This window comes from Fukomys damarensis, unplaced genomic scaffold (assembly GCF_012274545.1).
Source record: "Fukomys damarensis isolate Sample0158 unplaced genomic scaffold, DMR_v1.0_HiC HiC_scaffold_37, whole genome shotgun sequence".
NCBI lineage: Eukaryota > Metazoa > Chordata > Mammalia > Rodentia > Bathyergidae > Fukomys > Fukomys damarensis.
Genome location: NW_022900949.1, coordinates 63,122,025 through 63,145,156, shown reverse-complemented (window position 1 = coordinate 63,145,156; position 23,132 = coordinate 63,122,025). Strand labels below are relative to the sequence as shown.

Here is a 23,132-nt window from a genome sequence, read left to right as displayed (position 1 = left end):
TTTTATTGATACATATTTGATACATAATACCTATATTCATCTTGAGGAGTTGGTAAATGTACTTATCAAATCATATGAATATTACTTCCACTTCCCCTCCTGGCCCTTCCCTCTCCTCCCAATCCCCATGTCTCCTACCCATCTCCACATTCTGCCTCCCTGTTTTCTATCAGCTTTCTTTTTCTATTTTGACTGTACCAAGGATCAAATTCAGGACCTTGTCTTGTGGGGCAGGCATGGTGCTACTGAGCTAAATAAACCCCAGCCCTCTTATCAGCTTTCTTCTATTTTACTCATTAAATTATTTATATTTTGGGTTTCTAACCATGTGATATTTAACCTTCTGTGTCTCATTTTTTCATATAGCATTATGATTTCAAGATCAATCTATTTTCCTACAAATAAAGCAAATTTTTAAAAATGCAGATTTTACAACTGGAGGGAAAAATGCCTCCCTAAATACATCTGTTATAAACATCTATAACATTTTGAAGACTATAAAGGAATTTAAAATTGTCTTGCTGGGCATGGTGATACACAGTTTTAATCCCACCACTTAGGAGGTTGAGGCAGGAGAATTGCTGTGAGTTCAAGGCCAGCCTGTGCGATATAGTTCAAGCCAGCCTGAACTACATAATGAGACCCTGGGTCAAAAAGCAAAAAAAAAAAAAAAAAACCAAAATTTGCCTCTCATTCTAGCACTCACATAAAGCCTCTGGTAATATTTTTAGTGTATATTCACCCATAATTTTTCATAAGTGCACACAGTCTCAGACTTTCAAAAAATGTGTTAAAATGGCATCATATTTTAAATGAATCCTCTGAGTGGATTTTTAGGGTACAGACACCTTTTTAAAGTTTTTCCAAATGCAAAATTTAGACTGATACAGAGAACTTAATGAGCCATTACCCACCTTCAGTTGACTTCAGTATATGGGCATATTGTTTCATCAAACCCACCTGCTTTTGCATTATCTTGAGGTCAGTTGCAGGTAAATCTTTTTCCTGCATAAAATGGAAATAATAATTTTTCCATTAACTTTATTGGTACATTTAAGGTAAATAGTACAGTTACATTCATCACTGGGATCTTGTATGAGGTAAATATTTTAGTGTACATAGTTAACAATTTTAATTTTACCAGATTCCTTTCCAGAAAGTGTTTTTAACCACAGAGATGGTTTTTAAAATCTGTTTTAAAAAATCTTAATGTTAAGGGTTAGATGTGTATCTTATTTCATTTTTCTCTGGAAAAAAAAATCTAACAAAATGAATTTGGCTACACTTATACTCTAGCAACAAACTTTAGTTTCCTTATCAGTATATACATTTTAGGAATGCTGTGACTGTATAATCTATTGTCCAACTGTGACATGTTGAGATTTAAAAGAGGCATAATTAATAATGCTAGTACAGTGTAACAGTAACAAATCAAAATTATCAGCAGCATGGAACTGACTGCTCATCCTGGCACTAGAGCTTGTATAAGGTGCATATACATGCAGTGACTATATCACAGTCAGTAAATGGTCCGTGTCACTAAATTTCAGTGCTTATGAATGCTCTTGTAGGGATTATATACTAAATCTTCCTCTTAGAAGCTGACAGTGTCCCCTATTTTTTTAAACAGTCCTAATTTTTACAATTAAGAATTTGTGTTTGTATTGATATTTGTAGCTGGAGAATGCTGGAGGAGACCTTAAGGATGGCCGCCAACACTATGAAGAAGCTGTTGTCATTTTGGATGCTGGTGCTCAGTATGGGAAAGTCATAGACCGAAGAGTGAGGGAACTATTTGTGCAATCTGAAATCTTCCCCCTGGAAACACCAGCATTTGCCATAAAAGAACAAGGATTCTGGTAAAATTTTCACTAAGTTTTTAATGGGAAGATTGACTTTAGTTTGTCGAATATTTATTATTAATTTGCTTGGACACTGTGTGAAGTGTTTTGTGTAGGGTGGTGGGTCTAACCTAGAGCCTTGTGCATGCTGAGCAAGTGCTTTACCACTAGAGCTATATCTCTTTTTTTTTTTTGAGAAAACAAAATACTTAATGATTTTGTAAGAAATTTTTCATGGCTTGTTTGTGTAAAAGCAAAAGAAACATTTATACTTTCAGTAAAAAAGATTACATTAATTTTAATTGTGTAGTTAAAACCTTAATTTAACTTTTATGTTTTATAGGATTTCTGGGTCCAAATTACATTTAGCTATTGTGGTGATTTTAGTCATTTATCGTACAGCATTTAGTCAAAGAAAGATACACAGAAAGTTGGGTAGCCTACCCAAGAGAAGAATTATGTGTACAGTAAGTCTATTTTGCTTCCTATCCCAAGAGACTAGTTTTAAAATTTTGATCCCTGGTACTCCCCCCAAAAAATGTATAAAAATTATTTTAAGCTTAATGTAAGGGCAAATTGAAACATCTTATACACTTAGGATAGTCAGAACAACAGCCAGTTTATGCTTCTTTTTTCAGCAACATTTCTGGTTAGTGCCATGCCTTTTCTCATGGAGTTATTTATGTTCTCTGCAAAGAAAGTGTCATTTAGAAGGCAAGCAGCTGTAGTTTATGTCCTAAATTGGTTCTTAAACCTTGGAATTTTGTATGCTGTATTCTCAGATTCTTTTTAAAGAGGCATAAAGGAATTTATTAGGCAGATTTTTTTTTTCCTGTAATATGGATCAAATTCAGGACCTTGTGTCTGCCAGGCAGATCTGTGCCACTGAGCTACATTCTTGGCCTCAGGCAGAATTCTTAAATAACATTTTTCCAAAGACAAAATAGTTAAAAGACTGCTAAAAGACTTCACAAACATTTGTACATTACTGTGTTATTTCTTGGTTTCTAAGATAGAGTGAATTGGAAATAAAGTTAAAAAAAAAGAGGCAGTTTTAAATTTAACCCTGTTCTTGTCAGAGGATAAAATTCAGAACAGTTTACTCTTTTAGTGTAGAATTTTAGATTAAGAAAGGACTCTTGAGTTTATCTAATTTGGCTGTCATGATTTACCACCAAGAGCTAGTTTTAGATCAAAAAACTCAAATCTGAATGGCTGTGTGTCAAATCCAAGCTCTTAACATTCCCCTCACCTAAAACAACAAAAGATTTTTTTACCCATCAAACTAATCTGAACTAGATGTTTTAAAATACAGTAATTGGATACAGTACTTGTGCCTAGAGTTTTCTGTGGTAATGAGCATTATAGCACTCTGGCCTCTGTAGTACTCTAATCCTTTCTGCCAAAATATCTGACTACATTTTTTTTCTTCAATAAATGTTAGTTTTGTGACATGAGAGACAGACTTGGTAGTTTTTTGATACAGGGTCCTCACTGTGTAGTTCAGGCTGGCCTTAGATTCATTATGTAGCTTACAGGCTGGCCTGAAACTTGGAGCAATCCTCTTCTCTCAGCCTCCTGAGTGCTGGGATGATAGGCATGTACTTAAGAGACATTTTAACTTACTTGTTTTTAGAACCTAGATGTTGCCTAGCATGTGTGAGCTCCTAGGTCATAGGTGATCAATCTGTGGCACACCTGCCTCAGATGGCTGTTATCATTGAAAGCTAAAAGGTTTACCATCACTATAGGTTCAATCCCCTGTACTACAAAAGGAAAAAGTGTGTGTGTGTGTGTGTGTGTGTGTGTAGAACCTTGGTGATTATTATTTGGAATGACTTGGGCTTGTTGGGCCTTGTAATTAATTACTAGTTTCAGAATAGCAGGGTAGAAATAGAAGCCTTAGGAAGACTGATTAACTCAAGATTAACTGTTCCCAAGACAGTGAGATAAAAGACTTTTCATAATTGGTTTAAGTACTCTTTGAGTTTAATCCTTGACTGAGTCGATCACATATATTTTTAATAATGCTAGGAGTCTTAACTTCCTTATGTTGTTTAGTAGGTTAATGAGGGATGCTGAGCAGTCCCATGGTGGTTATCCTTTATAAGATGAAACATGGTGCAATGTAATGAGATTTTAAGAGGTCTTGATTACTTAGTATGTTTAATAGAATTGTAAATTCTGTTATTTTAAGGAGCTAGGTTACATATCTATGGGGACCCCTGTACTCTTTAGAATTGTAATCTCAAAGATACCACATCTGCTAATCTGAGTAGGTGGACTTCCAACTCTCTTTTGTAGGAGATAGAATATGAAATGAATATTTCATGTTATCACTATAAAGTTCAAAGGGTGCTTTTGAGCTTACTGAGATTCTTTTTTAATTTTTAGTAAAATTATTATATATTTTATAGTGCCCTGCCTTGCCTAAGAGTTGTTTTTATAAATTTGTCTTTTTGCTACTATTTGGGGTGTATTGTAGCCTAGCAGTATAACTTTGTATGATTTTTGCATGGCAAATAAATAAAAATAAATTTAATCTGAATTTATTTTTAGGTAGGTTTTGGTTAGATCTTATAATTCATTTTTCTTTGAAATTAGGTAAATTAGGTTTATCTGAAAACTGAAACTTAAAATGAGGATGGGGTACCTTAAACTGAGTCATAAAGGTAAGTATGCCTTCATTGTGAGTTGGCATAGGTAGCAAACGAGAACATCTGCAGTCTGAAGGGGTGCAAGAAAGGGCATGCCTCTCTATGAGTCTAGCTATATTTCTAGCCATGCCAGGAGTATTTTTCCTAAAGAAAATCCACAAACAGGAATTTTCATGTGATATTCCTGCTATTAAAATGTTTAATTTTTTGAGTTAATGGTGAGGGTTGAATAAGGTGTATCAGTGGCTAGTTGAGGAATGTAGGCCTCAGTTTGTATGTCTCTTTAGTAGCTTCTCCCCTGAGTTAACCCGTAGAATCCTCTGCAATTGTAATGTAGCTAAATTACGATATTGGTGTGAGTTCTGAGAGCCAACAGTATGGTACAAAGTTGATGTTTGCTCTCTTTCCTAGCTCCTGATGACATTCTTGAAGACATTAAAACATTGTCAGAGGGCAGGGGCTGTAGCTTAGTGGTAGAGCTTGACTGGCATGCACAAGGCTCTGGGTTTAATCCCCAGCAAACGTCTTCTCCCCATTTCCTAGACTTGCAGTTAGGGTTGTTTGTTGGTTTTTTTTTTAAACTGAATTTCTTACTTAAATCCACAGTGCGATTATCATCTCTGGAGGACCTAATTCTGTGTATGCAGAAGATGCTCCCTGGTTTGATCCAGCAATATTCACTATTGGCAAGCCTATCCTTGGGATTTGCTATGGCATGCAGGTATATCTATAAAATTTACTTTGAAGGATCGTTTTTTTAGACTTTCAAGACTCAAATTGTGTAAAGTTCTAACAGTTTCAGTTATATTGATCTATCAGCTGTATTGAAGTTATGAATTGAACATTATGTGAGGTAGAAATATATGAGGTTCATTAAGGATAAAGAAGAAAACATTCATTTTTCATTTAGCAAAAACGAATGACTGCTCTGGATCATACATTTTGCTAAGCCCCTGGAGCTGTGAAGATACCTGAATACTTGGGAGAAAGCGTGTGATAGAACATGGTCTATTTTTGACAGTCATACCAGTTTGAATGTCTGGACTAGAGAATGTGGGAGAAGATGAAGGGTACAACAAAAATTAGGTAAGGGCTATGTAATGAGAATTTTTGATATAGGTACTTGGACTTTATCTTGTAGATCAGGAGTCAACAAACTGGTCACATATGGCCCCCTACCTGTTTTTTGCACACCTTCAAGTAAAGAATGGTTTTTATTTTGGGAAAATTGAAAACAAGTTCTATTTTGTGACATGTGAAAATTGAAGTTCCATGTCCATAAATTTAAGTTTTATTTGAATGCATCCATATGTCTCCTTTAAGTATTGTCTGTGGATACTTTTGGGCTACAATGACAAAAGTTGAATAGTTGGAATAGATGCAGCAAAGGCTTCAGAGGCTAAATATTTACTCTGGCTTTTGCCAATCCCTACTCTAGTTGCTGGAGAGCCACTGAAGAATTTAGTTATGGGCTAACACAGTCATATTCACGTTTTAGTAGCTATCAATAGTAGATCTCTAGGAAGATGGACAATACTAGAGGCCAGGGAACTGATAGATTGAAAGACTGTTTCCTAGGTTTTGTGTTTGTTAATGTACCATACAAGACATTTTATGTCTGAGTTTTAGTTCGAAAAATACTGGCTTAAAAGTTAGCAAGTTGTTTAACTACAAACCTTTATTGTGGGAAGGTTTAGTATGAATGCCTAAAAAGAAAATGAGATGACAGCATTTGCTAATTTGTTTCTTTGAGACAGAGTCTTACTGTATAGTTCAGGCTGGGTTTTTTTTTTTTAAATGTATGTATGTGTGTATGTATGTATGTATTTTTCTGGTACCAGAGATCAAACTGAGGACCTTGTGCTTATGAGGCAGGCATGGCACCACTGAGCTAAATCCCTGACCCTAGTCCAGGCTGGTTTTGAACTCACTGTGTACCCAAAGCTGGTGGCAGTCCTCCTGCTTCAACAACCTAGGTGCTGGGATTACAGGCATGTGTCACCGTGCCTGGCGTATGCTACCATGAATTCAAAGAATAGTTATTTAGCCCTCTGTTTGCTTTTCTGTTGGGGGCTGGGTCACCTCCCATCATACTTTGTTATGGCAGACGTGACTTCTATTGTGGAACAGACATATAAGCTGAGTTGGACTGATTATATCAGACTTAATTTTTTTTTTTTTTCTTTTTTGGTACCAGGGATTGAATTTGTCCTTGCGCTTGCAAGGCAGACCACCAAACCTCTGAGCTAAATCCCCAGTCCTAGATTTAATGTTTTTAAAACTCTTCTGTGTATATTACCGGCTGTGGGTGGATTTTGGGGGCATATACAAATAATAATAAGAATGACACCAGCAGGGTTAGAATGAAGAGACCATTTAAAATAAGAGTATAGGCATATGGGATTTGAACAGATGAGCTTAATTAAAAGGCTGGATTTTCTCACTTATCCTGTCTCTTCACCACATTCTTCTTGGAGTTGTTTAGCCTGCTCCTGTGGGGCCAAAGATTAAATAGCTTGGAGGAATTTATATTTGTCTGAATTCCTGTGTTGGTTCTGTGCTGGCTTTTTGCTAAGCTCAGAGTATCTTTTTAAATGCTTAAAAATTAAACTCTTATTTAAGAATAAAATTTGTATTTGTAACAGATGAACTAAAGCACATGGAATAGAAAAATATGCCAGTGTTTAACAGAAGTTAACTTTAGGTCAAATTTCTAATTCAATTTTGTTTTATAATCGTGTCTGTTAATAACTCTTTCTCTCTCTCTCTCTATATATATATATAGATAGATAAAGATATAGATATAGATTTATATCTATACATATACAAAGTTATCTATATTTATCAAACTCCCTTTATTTTTTGGGTACAAATATAACATTTTGAAAACAGGAAGTCTAAACGATAAAAACCATCATAAGAAAATGAAGATTTTTCTTTTGATTCATATTTGTTTTCTCTTTGAGCAGATGATGAATAAGGTATTTGGAGGTACTGTGCACAAAAAAAGTGTTAGAGAAGACGGGGTCTTCAACGTCAGTGTGGATAATACGTGTTCATTATTCAGGTATGTCCTTGGAATACTAAGAATGGTAGTAGATAAATGAGTTTAAAGTCATTGCTGTTAGTTTTCAAAATTAGAGGTTTAGTAGTTTATAAAATGAAGGATCAGTAGTAACCGTGCAGGTGTATTTGCCACATTTGCCTTCCATTTGTATGTCTGCACAGTGAAGAATGATGTGTTAAGCTAATTCGGAATAAGAAAGGCACTCAGGAAATGACTTGGGGAGACCTGTGTAGTCTGGGAACCCTGTGTCTCGTGATGCCGACATCTGTGATTTCCCTTTTCACTCTTGGAGTGATTTTATATATTACTATGCCAAATGTGGCACATCAATAAAGATTTAAACTATCCTGCATTTGACTATACGCACGTGCATTTCTCCTTCATTAGGTTTCTTTTGAGCACTTACTAAGCCATCCACTTGCTAGATTCATTCCTAAATAGTTTTTATTTTCCTTTCTCCTTACCTCTGAATTGTGGTGGAACTGTAGTTTGGTCTTCAGTCTTTCTAACATCTTCCTGCCATCTGAACTACTGTGGTACATGCATGACTGTCTCACTGAGTATCTTGGTACAAAAGTGGTTCTAATCACTTGTCTTTTACAAATAAAATTAATAAAAAAGTATGTAAATGTACTGAATCTTGTTAGTTGCTTTGATTTTGAATGATTACTTTTGAAATATGAATATTAATAGTATACCAATTTAAATTATTGTAATAATTAGCAATTTTGTTTTTTATTAAACTTACATTTGTAAATACTTTATTAATCTCTAAATTTTAACATGGAAATCTTATCAGTACTTCATTGCTGGCATATGTTATATCCATTTACAATTGCTGTACCACAAATTAGCTGTAATTTTTTAATATTGTTTCATTGTTTTCCTTAAGAAAATGTAGTATGATGGTATCTGGTCTGCTAAATCAATGTCTTTCTTTGCATTATTGTAATGAAAGACTCTCTGAGAAGTAGTACAAGCCCCCACTGGGGCAGTCATGCATGCCCTCCCTACCACATAAAAAAGAAAAGAAAAACATGGAAAAAGAAATAAAATGAATGAATCAGCTGTGGTTCAGGCTTCCTTGAATTATTGACTGACTTGAGTAAAAATTTATTAATTTTCATTATGTTTTTTGAGAAGACAGGAAACTTAAATTTTAAAAGGTCACTTTATTTTTGGGGAGGTTTTTGTTCTTTGTGTAAAGCTCATATGGTGAAGTCTTGGTACACTTACATAATTTCCTTAAACTAAATTTCAATTTTATTTTAAAAACCACATTCCCCTTTAACTATAAGTCTATAAGATGCAGGCTATTAATTAGTGGCTGCATGAAATATTTGTTACTCTTTTTGGTTTTCTTTTTCATCGTATAGTGCTAAAAGTTTATTTTTCACTTTTTTTTAATCTTTTTTTGTTACCTTTTTTAACTCTGCTATTTCTAGCTTATAGTTTTGTTTATTAATAATTCTTAGACTCCATTGACTTAATCAGTAGTGTGTTCCAACTTGGATTAAAAATTTAAAAGCTAAAGTCATGAATTGTTACGGTATTCTTGTGTGTGATTTTTGTTTTTTGTATGTTCAGGGGCCTTCAGAAGGAAGAAATTGTTTTGCTTACTCATGGAGATAGCGTAGACAAAGTAGCTGATGGATTCAAGGTTGTGGCACGTTCTGGGAACATTGTAGCAGGTGAAAATTATGTGTTTCTGTATGAAATACTCTTTATCTTATTTTTAAAAACACTATAAATTCAGTGGGATCAATTGTTAAAGGAATTCAGTATTAGAATAATTACCTGGAAGTCACATATTGGTTTGCTTAAAATACATTTTAAGATGTTCATCACAGAAATCCACAGGGATTCAGCTAAGTGGCACTGTGCCTGCCTCACAGGTCCTGAGTTCCAGAAAAAAATAAATGTTTATTCTATTTGGTTGCAGTGGTATATCCCTGCAACCCTAGCACTCTGGGAGGCTGATAGAGGAGGACTGCAAGGTCAAATCCAGTCTCAGTAACTCAGTGACATAGTGAGACCTTGTCTCAAAATGAGAAACAAGGGGGAAAGGAAAGAAACTAGCTGTGTAGCTCATTTTGAAAGTTCTTGGTTCAATCCCCAATGTCACACACAAAAAAATGCTTCTCGTATATTCTTTGCAAATGTAAAATGCTATAGTTTTATAACTGAGGAAAAATTTGAGATGTTTATCTTTCTGTTGTGCTTGTTTTTTCATGCTTTTTATTGGACTTGGATATCTGCAAAATACCATACTAAGGATTAAAGGATAATTTTCTGAACCAGAGTTGACAAGTTTTGACCTGTGTGTCCAGTCTAGCCTATGGCCTGTTTTTTCTTGCTCGGGAACTAAGAATGGTTTTTATATTATTAAAGGGCTATAATAAAACACAGGGCTGGGTATGGTGGGGCATGCCTATAACCCCAGCACTCAGGGGGCTGAGGCATGAGAATTTGTGAGCTTGAGGCTAGACTAATCTGCATTGTGAGTTTGAGGACAGCCTGAACTGCATAGCAAGACCCTGTCTTACAAGACAAAAGCAACAGCAACAAAAACTCAGTTGACTGTATCTCACAAGACCTAAAATATTTACTGTCTAGCCCTTTGCAGAGATCATTTTCATTTTCTACTTTTTTGTTGAAGAAAAATTGATTTTTCTGGCAGTTTGGGATTTGGACTTGCTTACCTGAACAACTATAATATAAATAATTGTTAATAGCACTGAAAATCATTCAAAGAAAAAAAGTAGGCTTAGCTATAAGACTTTGAGATGCCAAACCTAAAACGTTGGAAGAATAATTTGTTGTGGATAAACTGAGTTGAGTAATCTGCTTGCAGTTACTTAAAAGACTTAATACATGAACATAGAAATGATGAGTCTTTTCAAAAGTTTTTGACAAGGTCTCGCTGTGTACTTAACGCTGGCTTTGAACTCTGTAACCAAGGCTGGCCTCAAACTTGTGGTAATCCTCTGGCATCAGCCACCCAAGAATTGGGAGTGTTTTGTTTTGTTTTAACTGAAAAGGCTTTAAATCCACAGTGATATATAAGCTTAATATTTTTGTTCATTCGAGAATACCTGAGTACCTATCATGTGTCAGGCACAAATACCAGGTGTCAAGGACATAGGAATGAAGAAAATAGACAAAATCCCCTAACATTGTAAGGAGGATAGAAGTATGCAAATATTGAATATTTCTAGTATCACATGTTCACATTAAAAAAAAATTGGTGGTGTGGGAGGTTAGGTATTTACAGAATGTGTGAGTAGGAATGTTACTGTTTGTTTAAGATATTCCTGGGACAGTGTTCCTGTAATATGACATTGGACTTGATGAAAATGAATGCTGATTCTTCTGCATATTTGAGGAAAGAGGAAATAGTAAAGCAAAAGTCTTAGGGTGGGCCGTGTATAAGGAGTTCACGGAGACTGTACAGTTAGAGAAGAGTGAGTCTGGGGCTGCACACCTGTTCTCAGGTACTCTGTCAACATAAAGTTCACAAAAGACAGCATATGCACGAAAATCTCTATGTGGGCATATATTTTGTACATTTATATCACACATGAAAGTTGCTGATTTTTTCTCCATACGTTTAAACTTAACAGTGATGTCGGTAAAAACACAGAAATGAACAGTGTCACAGTTTGGCCTCAAGAGGTTGGTTCACAAGATTTTAAACTTATAGGCAGCATCTCTGCATTACATATCCTCATAAGTGTCCAGTGCTCAGTGAAGAATGTTGTCTATCAAAGCCATTAAATATTCCTTCCCATGTTAAAAAAAAAAAGTAAGTGTAGAGGTGAGTAGTAAATTAGAGGTAGATGGAGTCCAAAGCACAAGATATGTGAGCCTGTAAAATTTGGACTTCATTCATAGGTGAGATTTTTGTTTTGGTTTTTGAGACAGGGTCTCTTTAAGTAGTCTCAGCTGGCCTTGAACTCACTGTAGCCCAGGCTGAACTCAAACTTCAGGCAGTCTTCCTGCTTCAGCCTCCCAAATGCTGGGATTATAGGTGTGGTTTTGAATAAAGGAGAGATGTGGTTTAACTGTAGGATTATGCTACCCGAGAGGAAAAGAGTCAGGCTAAAAAATAGAAGGAGCAACAAGACCATCTGAGAGTCTGTTGTGGTAACCAGAAGGGAGCACATTGTCTGGGCTAGAGTGGTGGACATGTAAGTATTCAGGGACGGTTGAATTCCGAGGTGCTGTGAGTGGAGAGACAAAGAATTTTCTATTGGATTTGGTGTGGAGTCAGGAAAACGAAGTAGAATATAGTTTTAACAACTCTTGAGTTTTTTAGCCTAAGCATCCAGAGAATAAAATTTTTTACCAAATAGGAAAGACCTTAGGAGTTTGGGTTTGCATATTAAATTCAAGATAGCTTAGAAAGTCTGGTAGCCCAGGTGTGTGTGTGTGTGTGTGTGTGTGTGTGTGTGTGTGTGTGTGGTCTTTCAAGGAGAAAATGGGGCTAGACATATAAATTTGAGGGCTTAGAATCATGGGTAGAATTTTAAAGTTAGTTAGAGTTGATATCTGAGATCACTCAGAATATATAGAGAAGAGATATAAGGGCTAAGTACTGGATTGCTTCCTGTGGACCACATGAGAAAGAACCAGCAAGGAAGAGTCAGCAGGGGCAAGTCATGAAATAAGTGAACTAAGATAGTAGTATCCTGGAAGCCTAATAAAGAAAATGTGAGGTACCTTGGTGTAGTAGAATGAATATGAGTTTGGGAGCCTGTCATTCCATTAAGTTTATTACTTAATTGGCCAAGAGTTCAAACAAGTTTCTTAATATCTAAACCATAAAATAGGTGTAATACATGCAGATGTAAGATATCTAGTCCAACATCTGCTGTTTGGTAGATAATTTTGAGAAATACATTAGTCAAGTAGATGAAGTTTTATAGATTGAGCATCCCTAGCCTGAAAATTTGAAATCCTTATTTGAGCTCCAACTTGATACCACCAGTGTCAAATTCCATACGTGCCCTTGTATGCCAAGAGGTAGTCAAAACACAGGAACACTAAAAATATTCTGTAAAATTACCTTCAGGCTGTATGTGTAAACTACGTATGAATTATGAATGAAATACTGACTTAGATCCCGTCCCCAAGATACCTCATTATGTATATGCAGATATTCCAAAGTCAGTGGAAAAAAATCCCAAGCTTTCTAGTTGTAGGCATTTTGGGTAAGGGATGCTTGGCCTGTATTTATAGTTAAGTGTATTCAAGAAACAAATACCTAGAATATTCTGACCAGTCTGATATATAAGGATCTTTTAATATAGGGAGTCAGTTATACACTATAGGAAAAAGCCATATAGGGCTGAGAACCAAAATTGAGTTATTTTGTTAAATGGGAAAGAAATATAAAGTAGTAGTGGAGAAGTAAGAATGCCATGGAATAATCTTTCTGTAGGGCTTCTTGCACTGTCATGTAGCTCATTAATTGCCATAAAAAGAAAAATCCTTATAAAAAAGATTAGGGCAATGTAATATTATTTATGTTATGTACTCTTTACCTGTAATAAAAAATTCATTAAACCATGTCAGTTTAAACGTTCATGAGAGATTTTGAGGAAAGAATTGTGAGTATTGGTCGAGTCTTTTCAACATGAATAAATTTGATTATTTTCTCTGTAAAGGTATAGCAAATGAATCTAAAAAATTGTATGGAGTACAGTTCCACCCAGAAGTTGGCCTTACAGAAAATGGAAAAGTAATACTGAAGAATTTCCTTTATGATATAGCTGGGTGCACTGGGACTTTTACAGTGCAGAACAGAGAACTTGAATGCATTCGAGAGATCAAAGAGCAAGTGGGCACATCAAAAGTTTTGGTAAGCACTTTATCCTCTGGCAGGTCACAAATTTTTGTCAGTAATATTGGGACCTAGAGCTAGATTCCTTAACATAGCATCTTAATGTTAACCAGTGAACATAAGCTTTGTTTATTTCATTGTTTCACGGTGCTTTCCTAATTACCATATGTATTCTTTATGTAAACTTCTAGACAGTGATCTAAGATTTAGTGCTTATTTCCTTTTTGCTTATTTTGCTCAATTTGATTTTTCATTTTACCCATAGGTTTTACTCAGTGGTGGTGTAGACTCAACAGTTTGTACAGCTCTGCTAAATCGTGCTTTGAATCAAGATCAAGTCATTGCTGTGCACATTGATAATGGCTTTATGAGAAAACGCGAAAGCCAGTCTGTTGAAGAGGCCCTCAAAAAACTTGGAATTCAGGTCAAAGGTATTAATGAACTACAAAAAAGTTAATTTACATGGCAAAACTTGTTTTATCAAATCAAGCCATATTGTTTAATGAGCATTTTTTTTCCCGGTTTTATTGGCATATAGACTTTTTTTTTGTACCGGGATTGAACTCAGGCCCTTGTGCTTCCAAGGCAGGTGGTGGGACCACTGAGCTAAATCCCCAGCCCAAAGATTTTGCTAGCATTGTAATATTTCAATTCGTGGTAACAGCATATTTGCCATAGTTTTGTTTTGTTTTGTTTTGTTGGTACTGGGGATCGAACTGTGGCTCTTGTGCTTGCAAGTCAGGCAGCAAAACCACTGAGCTAATTTACCCAGCTTTTTTCTGGTTTTAAATGAGCACATTTTCTTCACCAGTTGTAGTTTTTAATAAGCTCAAAGTTGAAAGACATTTTTTATTGTTGGAAAATTATCTCTAGTGCAATAAAGGTCCTAGTATAAATTTTAAAAGTATTGAGACAGCTATTGTTTACTTAATAAGCTATCATCTTGTCATTCTCTCTGTTGCCTGGGCAATGTGGCAAGCCCCATTTCTTAAAAAAAAAAAAAAAAAAAAACAAGCTGGGTATGGTTGTATATGCCTTTAATCCCAGCACTCTTAGGGGGTGAGGCAGGAAGATTGCAAGTTCAGGCCCAGCTTGAGAAACTTAAGTTAGGGAGACCCTGTCTTAAAGTTAAAAATAAAAAAAGACTGGAGATACAGCTTGTTGTGAAGGCCTTGGGTTCAATCCCTAGTATTGCGGAAAAAAATCCATTTGTATATTACTGAATTATTTGAAATTGATGCTAAAAAATGAATATAAGGTGAAGACTTGTAGGTAAGGTTGCAGTGAATATACCACTTTCTTGTTTGAAACTTTACTGAAATATCAGTAAAGGAATGAAAAACAAGTACAGTGATACAAGGGTAAGAAAGAGAGAAGACCGAAAATGGTTTCAACAAAATGTTGGAAGGTAGAAAACAGATACTTAAGGTAGATTTTCTTTGATAAGCCTATGAATTTAAGTGTAAGTTTCCCTGACTAGTTAATCTTAGAAAGTCCTGGGAGGGACCCTACCAGTGTCTTTACATGATCAAATGTTTTTGTGGAATTTGTGAATAAAATATTTTAATAGTCTGTGGTTGATTAACTCTATTTTCTATTTCCATTCAGATTTATGTTCGTGGGTAGGGTGGAGTGGCTGTGGGCATTTTAATTTTTAAAAAGTATTTATTTATTTTTATTTATTTACTTTTTGTTGTTGTTCTTTTTTATTTTTAAGATGGGGTCTTGCCATGTAGCCTGGGCTTGCCTTAAACTTGGGATGATTCTCCTGCTTAATGGGCTGTGAGCATTTTGGGATGAGGCTAAGAAAAAGTTTAGCTGGAGATAACATTTAGTTTGGGTTTAGTGGTGTATATGTGACTTGTAATTATTTCTGTATACACTTAACTTCTTGTTAGTCATCTCAGCATAACTTATTTCTAAATATCTCACACTGTTTATTGAAGGGGGTCTTCCAACTATACTGGATTTCAAAGTTTCAGCCCCCGCAAAACCTGGATTTGTCCTTGGTCACCGACATAGTATAGAAGAATTTAGAATCTTGGGGAAGAGTTGGGAAGGAAGCTAAGAAAAATCCAGCTGATTTATTCTGCAGATTACTGTGGAGGCTCAGAAATTGGAAACATTGGGTCCTTTTTGAATCGTGGGTCTCTGGGTAACCCTAAAGCAGGAATCATTTGAAAATATAAGCAACAGATTATTTTGCTAACATCCAAGCAAACGACAGCTGTCCTTCTCTTGTCATAACTCATTCTGTAGAGAGGTCAAACAGGAGAGCCTTTGGACTTTGTCAGACCGATCGAGGCATACTTAAGGTGGAGGCAAAATTCTACATTAGGAAGAGAATTAAGTTAAAACCTATATATTGAATGGGGTTGTCTCTTTCACCACTTTGTTCAGGTACCAAAATACCCACAGGCAGAGATTGGCTGTGTCTTCTCTGGGTAATTGACTAGTTTAAAGGAAAGGCATACAGATTATTCGTAGACCCCCAGTGAAACAGCCAGCTGCCTTATCATCTTATTAAGCCTTAGCACCAAATAGAGATCTTAGTTTTTGATTCCTTGCTCTTACATAAAATAAAGGACAGATAAGGATTGATAAATATACATTTATAAACCGTTTTTTTTAAGACACTAGTCAGTGGCTGCTCCAAGGACTTTGATTCTCCATACTGAACCACTGCTTTTGACTCCCTTAGGGCTAAGCATCTTGGATAGGGCTTTTGCTTGTTGCTCTGGTAGAGCACTAAACAGACAGAGAGCAAACAAGCATAGTTTGTGATATCATGACCTTTGATCACTCTAAATGCAGTGAGTCTCATACATGCAAAATTTAATGATGTCCCCTATGTGTCACTTGTGACATATTAATAGTTCTTGAGTATTGTAGGCACACTTAGGGGAAATAAGAAGGAGTCATCTAGATTTTCTGTTCAATTCAACTTGTTACCTAAGATTTTTAAAAACTATTAGGTTAAAACATATCTTCTATATCTCTTAGTGATAAATGCTGCTCATTCCTTCTATAATGGGACAACTACTTTACCAATATCAGATGAAGACAGAACCCCACGAAAAAGAATTAGCAAAACATTAAATATGACTACAAGTCCTGAGGAGAAAAGAAAAATCATTGGCGATACTTTTGTGAAGGTACCTTTCTTTTTAATATCAGTGTGCGTTTTGATATGAATCTTAGTAGTTGTGTATGTTTGTCATTACATCAAGTAAAAAAAATGGCTAATTTTGGATCTCTCTTTTGTGGCTGACATATATATGATGTATTATTTGTACTGATCTGTAGAACTTGTTTTATATTTTAAAAACATATATGCTGCCGGGCTATTATTTTAATGTTTAAGAAGACTGTAGATGTTTCTAGGTAGAACACTTGCCTATTATGCCCAAGGCCCTTGGATTGCTCCCCAGTACTGTGAGGAAAAAGAAAAAAAAAAAAAGAATAGCCATTTTCAGTTGATATTGGGTATGTTAGTAGATTTCAAACTCTTGGAGGGACTGTTTGCAACATTTTTGAATCATGTGAAAGCACATATTCTAAAGAAATTTGAAGATTGGTTGATTTAATTTCTTTGTTGGTCTTACAAAAAGACTGAAAATTTAGCTGAAAGTATACAATTTTGCTGTCTTTAAATAAATTCATGTGGTCTAAGGCTGTTTTCCTCCTGTTGGTTTTAGATTGCCAATGAAGTAATTGGAGAAATGAATCTGAAACCAGATGAGGTTTTCCTTGCCCAAGGTACTTTACGGCCTGATCTAATTGAAAGTGCATCCCTTGTTGCAAGTGGCAAAGCTGAACTCATCAAAACTCATCACAATGACACAGAACTTATCAGAAAGTTGAGAGAAGAGGTAAAACTAACAAGAACTTTTTAATAAAGTAGATACATGGAAAGTCTCTCTAATGTCTCCTTCCTTTACTGTTTGTCTTGCAATATTTACCAAGTTGTTATAACTGTCACCACAGTCTTAACTTTTTTTTCTCTTTTTGTTTGGTACTAGAGATCGAACTGAGGACCTTGTACTTCTGAGGCAGGCTTGGTGTCACTGAGCTAAATCCCTGGCCCCCACCACACTCTGAATTTTAGAATGTTTTCATTACGTGCAAAGGAATCCCGTATTCATTAGCAGTCAGTCCTCATTCTACCTGTCTTAATCCCTAGCCCTCTGGCCAGCCCTAGAAATCCACTAACTTATTTTCTGTCTCTAGTTTTATGTTTTTTGAACATTTTTAACAATTGAATTATACAGTATACTATCTCTTATTCATTATTAGTTTCTTTTACTTACCATATTTTTAAGGTTTATGCTGTAGCATGTGTCAGCACATGATTTTTTTCTAATGATAAATAATCCATTTTAATGGCTGATTGTAGTGGTGCATGTCTGTAATACCAGCACCCTGGGAGGCTGAGGCAGGAGGATTGCAAGTTTGAGCTCAACCTGGGCAATTTAATGACTTATGAAGTCCTTGTTTCAAAAATAACAAAGGGTTGAGGGGTGGGGATGTAGTTCAGTGCAAAGACTCTGGGTTCAATTCAGTTTATGGTTACATCACATTTTATTTCTTCATTTATCATTGGACATTTGAATTGTTCCATTTTTTGGCTGTTACAATGTTGCTATAAACTTCAGTTACACTTTGGTGAGTGTGTATTTTCATTTATTTTAGTGTATTAGTAGAACTGCTAGCTCACATAGTAACTACTTAACATTTTAATGAAATGCCAAATTGTTATCCAAGATGGTTGAAACATTTTATCTTCTTGCTAGCAGTGTGTGTGGGGGGGTCCCAATTTCTCCACATCTTCCCAAGACTTATTATCTGTCCTTCACTTTCTATGTAGTTTAGTACTTTAAGTACATCACATAATTGGAATCATTGTCTTGTCTCTGACTGGTTTATATTTCTTAGCATAGTGTCCTTAAGATTTACCCATGTTGTAGCAGGTGACAGAATGTCCTGACTTTCTAAGCTAGATACTATAACATTGTGTCTGTATATTAGAATTAATCCATTTATTCATTGATGTGTATTTGGGTTACTTCTATTTTTTTATATTTTGTACTTTATCTTGGCAAAAAGGCCGAGAAGTGATTATTTTTTGGATATGTTGGATACCACTTTTATGAATATGTGTGTATAACTATCTCAAAACCTTGCTTTTAGTTCTTTTGCATGTGTACCCAGAGATGTAATTGCTGGATTATAGGGTATTTAAAGTTTTTTGAGGAACCTTCATGTTGTTTTCTGTAGCTGTTATACCATTTTATAATCCAGCCAAAAATAAGACAAGGATTCTAATTTCCTCACATCCTTACCAACATTGATTACTTTCTGATTTTTTTTTTCTTTTTTTGTAGTAGCCATCCTAAGGAGTGTGTTGCTTTTAATTTTAGTTGCACCAGTAGCTCACTGTAATTCCGATTTGTATTTCTCTGATAGCTAATAATGTTGAGTATCTTTTCATGTGCTTATTGGTCATTTGTACATGTTGGAGAAATGTTTATTCCTATCCATTGCTTGTTTTTTTACTTGGCTTATTTTAAAAATTGTCAAATTCTTTTTTTATATATTCTAGTTAGATTTCTTGCTACATATATGATTTGCCAATATTTTCTGTTTTGTTGGTTGTTGTGTCACTTTCTTGATGTCATTAGGAGTTTTAATTTTGAAACTTTAACATGATATTTTATAATTACCTTGAGAACTAAATTGGAAACGATGGAGTGGTTTGTCGTGATATATTTTTGTTTGAAAGGTTTTGTTTAAAATATATTTCAAAGAAAAATGTGATACTACTGAAATGCTTGATTTCATTTCTTACAAGCACATGGCACATAGGAGTTTTTTGTTGATGTTTTAATTTTTTTGGAACAGGGTCTTGCCATGTAGTTCAGGCTGGTCTTGAACTCACTATGGCGTTCGGACTGGCGTTTCAAACTTGCAGCAATCCTCCTTCCTCAGGCTCCTGAGTGCTGGGATTACAGGAATTGCACTGCCATGCCTGACTGGGAATGCATTTTTAAAGACAATTTTTTAAGCTAAGTAATAAGACAGTAGAAGGGCCAATTACTTATTATCCTTTTCCATGCCGTTTTTATTACTAATTTGTATTGATTGACTTTTCTTTTTCTTTGTAGGGAAAAGTAATAGAACCACTGAAAGATTTTCATAAAGATGAAGTGAGAATTTTAGGCAGAGAACTTGGACTTCCGGAAGAATTAGTTTCCAGGCATCCATTTCCAGGTAAATTTTTTTAAAATTTTTGATTTAATTTGTTTTTAGTTCTTCCTGTAAAGAAAAATCAATCCAGATATTTCTACCCCTCTTTTTTTTTTTTTTTTTGGTACCGGGGCTCGAACTCAGGCCTTTGAGCTTGTGAAGCAGGCGCCAGAACCACTGAGCTAAATCCCTGGCCCAACCAGATAATTCTAAATAATTTATAATCTTGGGGATTATAACATGACAAAAAGATAAGGAGGATAGGAAACAAATTCTTTTGAGTGTCTACTGTATTTATTTTATTAAATACTCATTTTTCCATAGTGTTTGCATTTAGATATTAAATGATCTATGGGAGTCAGGCCTATTTTAATAATATTGCCACTTCTTGCTGCCTGCCTGCTTTCCTACCCTCCCTCCCTCGCTCCCTCCTTTCCTTCCTCCCTTGTCTCTCTCTCTCCCTTCCTCCATCCTTTTCCTTCCCTAATTCCCTTCCTTTCCTCCCTTCCCTCCCCTACCCACTTTCTTTCTTTTCTTTTTCTTTCTGTTGAATTTAGGATCTTGCACTTGTGAGACAGGTACAGTGCCCCTGAGCTAAATTCTTTTTGTAATTGTTTAAGTTTCTTGGTACATTTTAGATATACAAAATGATCACGTTTGTCATAGAGATTCTGTACCTGTACATGATATATCTTGATTCGTATTTTTTTCCCATTTCCCTCCTCTCCTTTCTACCCCTCTCTTCCTTGTTCACAAAAAGCTTTGTTTCCATCTTTCTTTCTTTTTCCCTTCTTTCCTTTTACTCTCCCCCCTCCTTAGTGCCCCTTTCCATTTAAACATTTTCTTCCTATTTCACAATATCTGTTACACATTTTGGTCTTCATTTGTACCTTCAGTTTCTTGTACCAGAGAAAATGCTATATTTACACACGTGTCTCATTTATTTCACTTAGGAGTATGGTGACAAGGTGTATCCATTTGAAATGTCTCAAGTTTGTCCTTCTTTGTGGCTCAGAAGTACTCCATTGTTTTTAAAAATAACAACATCTTTACCCACTCATTAGTTGATGGGCATTTGGGCTGTTTCCAAGATTTAGTTATTACAAACAGTGCCACTGTAAACATGGGTGTGCATATATCTATTTGGTATGATGCTTTTAATTTTTTGGTGAAGATACAAAGAGGAGGCATAGCTGGGTCAAATGGAGACTGTAGTTTTAAATTTTTTAGGAATTTGCACACTGATTTCCACAGTGGTTCCACCAGTCTACCCTCCCACCAACAGCAGAGAAGGGTTCCTTTTCCCCCATAGACCTGCCAGCATTTGTTACTGGTTGATTTCTCGATAATAAGCCATTCTTTCTAGAGTGAGATGGAATCTCAGCTTTGTTTTAATTCACATCTTTCGAATGATCAGTAATGTTGAACACTTTTTAAAATATTTATTTGCTGTTTCTACTTTATCTGAGAAGTTTGTATTCATTTCAGATGCTTGTTTTTGAATTGGGTCTTTAAATTGGCTTTTTGTTTTTGTTTTTATTTTTTTTTTAGTTCTTTATGGATACTAGTCTTTTTCTGAGAAAGAAAGAACTGGCAAAAAATTTTGTCTCTTCACTCTTGATGATTTCTTTTGCAATGCAAAAAGCTTTTAAATAAGATGAGATCCCAGCTGTTGATTCTTTGTAATATTTCCCATGTGATTGGAATTTTGTTTATAAAATTTGTGTATACCTCTGTCTTCAAGAGTTCTAACTATTCTCTCTTCCAGCAGATGTAGTGTTTCTGTTTTGGGTTTTTTTGTTGTTGTTGTTGTTGTTTGGTACAGGGATTGAACTCGGGTCCTTGCGCTTGCAAGGCAGGCCACCGAACTGCTGAGCTAAATCCCCAGCCCTAGTGCTTCTGTTTTAATATTTAGATCTTTGATTCATTGCATTTTTACTTTAGTGCATAGTGAGAGATGAGGGACTAGTTTTAATCTTTGGTATGTGGAAAGCTAGTTTTTCCAGCACCATTTATTAATGGGGCTATCTTTCTTCCAGTGAAGGCTTTTGGCCCCTTTGTCAAAGATAGGTGGCTGAGTGTGTTTCTGCATCTTCTAATATGTTTCATTCCTCAGGTCTGGTTTTTTACCAGTACCATGCTGTATTTGTCACAGTAGCTCTGTAGTATAATTTTGAGTAAGGGATTGTGATATCCCTCTTTTGCTGTGTTGGTTCTTTCACCTATGAGCAAGGGATATCTTCCCATTTTCTGATACCCTCTTCGGTCTTCTTTTTCAGAGTACTGAAGCTTTCAGTGTTACTTCTTCTGTTAACACTGATTTCTAAGTATTTCATTTTTTTAGTGCTATTGTGAAAGGCATGGTTTTTCTAATTTCTCACTAAGTCTGTTATTTGTGTACAGGAATGTTTCTGATTTTTGAGTGATGACTTTGTGTGTAGCTATGCAACTGAAGTTGGTATCTTCTGTATACATGTTATCCCCACATACCATCTCTTCCTTTCCTATTTTTATTTTCATTTCTTTCTCTTGTCCAATTGGGCTGACTAATGTTTCTAGAACTTTATTGAATAGGTGTGGTAATAGCAGACATCCTTGTCTTCCTGATTTTAGAATAAAAGCTTTTAGCTTTTGACTATTTAGTATGATGCCAGTTGTTGGTTTGTCATAGATGCCTTTTGACAGATTGAAATAAAGCCCATCTAATACTTTCAGCCTTTTCCTTCCTAATTGCGTGGATTTGAGTGTTTTCTATAGCATTTTTTTTTTCTTTAAAGCATGAATGGGTGTTGGACTTTGTCAAATGCTTTTCCTGGGTCTGTTGAGATGATCATGTAACTTTTGTCCTTGTCTCTATTGATATATCATATTATATTTATTAATTTGTGTAGGTTGAACCATCCCTGCATCCCTGGGATGAATCCTACTTGATCATGGGGTATAATCTTTTGATGATTTGCTACATTCTATTTGCCAGTATCTTATTGAGATTTTTGTGTCTATGCTTATTAGGGAGATCAGCCTGTAGTTCTTTCTTCCTTTGGATCCTTCTCTAGTTTTGGTATCAGGGTAATACTTGCTTCCAGGAAGTGAGTTTGAGAATATTGCTTCCCTTTCAATTTCATTAAAGTGTTTAAGGAGAAATGGCATTAGGTCTTCTCTAAATTTCTTGTAAAATTCAGCAGTGAATCCATCAGGACCTGGGGTTTTCTTTGTTAGTAATTTTTAATTACATCTTCAATTTTATTGACTGTTACTGGGTTATTTAGAATTTTTATATCTTCTTGATTCAGCTTTGGTTTAGGAATCTGTTCATTTCTTCTGTGTTTTCCATCTTATTAAAAGACAGGTTCTCAAAGTAGGTATGGATGATCTGGATTTCTGTAGGATCTGTTGAGATTTCAGCTTTTTCCTTCCTAATTACATGGAATTGAGTGTTTTCTTTCCTTTTTTTTTTTTTTTTTTTTGTTTGTTTA

The 23,132-nt window shown here is 35.3% G+C and overlaps 1 protein-coding gene across 1 annotated transcript in view; it reads left to right on the top strand.

Moving 5' to 3' along the window:
* Gmps (guanine monophosphate synthase) overlaps positions 1 to 23,132 on the top strand; it is a 71,007-nt gene that overhangs the window by 28,147 nt on the left and 19,728 nt on the right. The window contains exons 2-10 of the mRNA XM_010636908.3: positions 1,678 to 1,859; positions 5,105 to 5,219; positions 7,468 to 7,565; positions 9,153 to 9,256; positions 13,235 to 13,428; positions 13,676 to 13,841; positions 16,414 to 16,565; positions 17,109 to 17,282; positions 19,575 to 19,680. Of these exons, the coding sequence (XP_010635210.1) occupies positions 1,678 to 1,859; positions 5,105 to 5,219; positions 7,468 to 7,565; positions 9,153 to 9,256; positions 13,235 to 13,428; positions 13,676 to 13,841; positions 16,414 to 16,565; positions 17,109 to 17,282; positions 19,575 to 19,680 (1,291 nt within the window). The remainder of the gene's footprint in view (positions 1 to 1,677; positions 1,860 to 5,104; positions 5,220 to 7,467; positions 7,566 to 9,152; positions 9,257 to 13,234; positions 13,429 to 13,675; positions 13,842 to 16,413; positions 16,566 to 17,108; positions 17,283 to 19,574; positions 19,681 to 23,132) is intronic.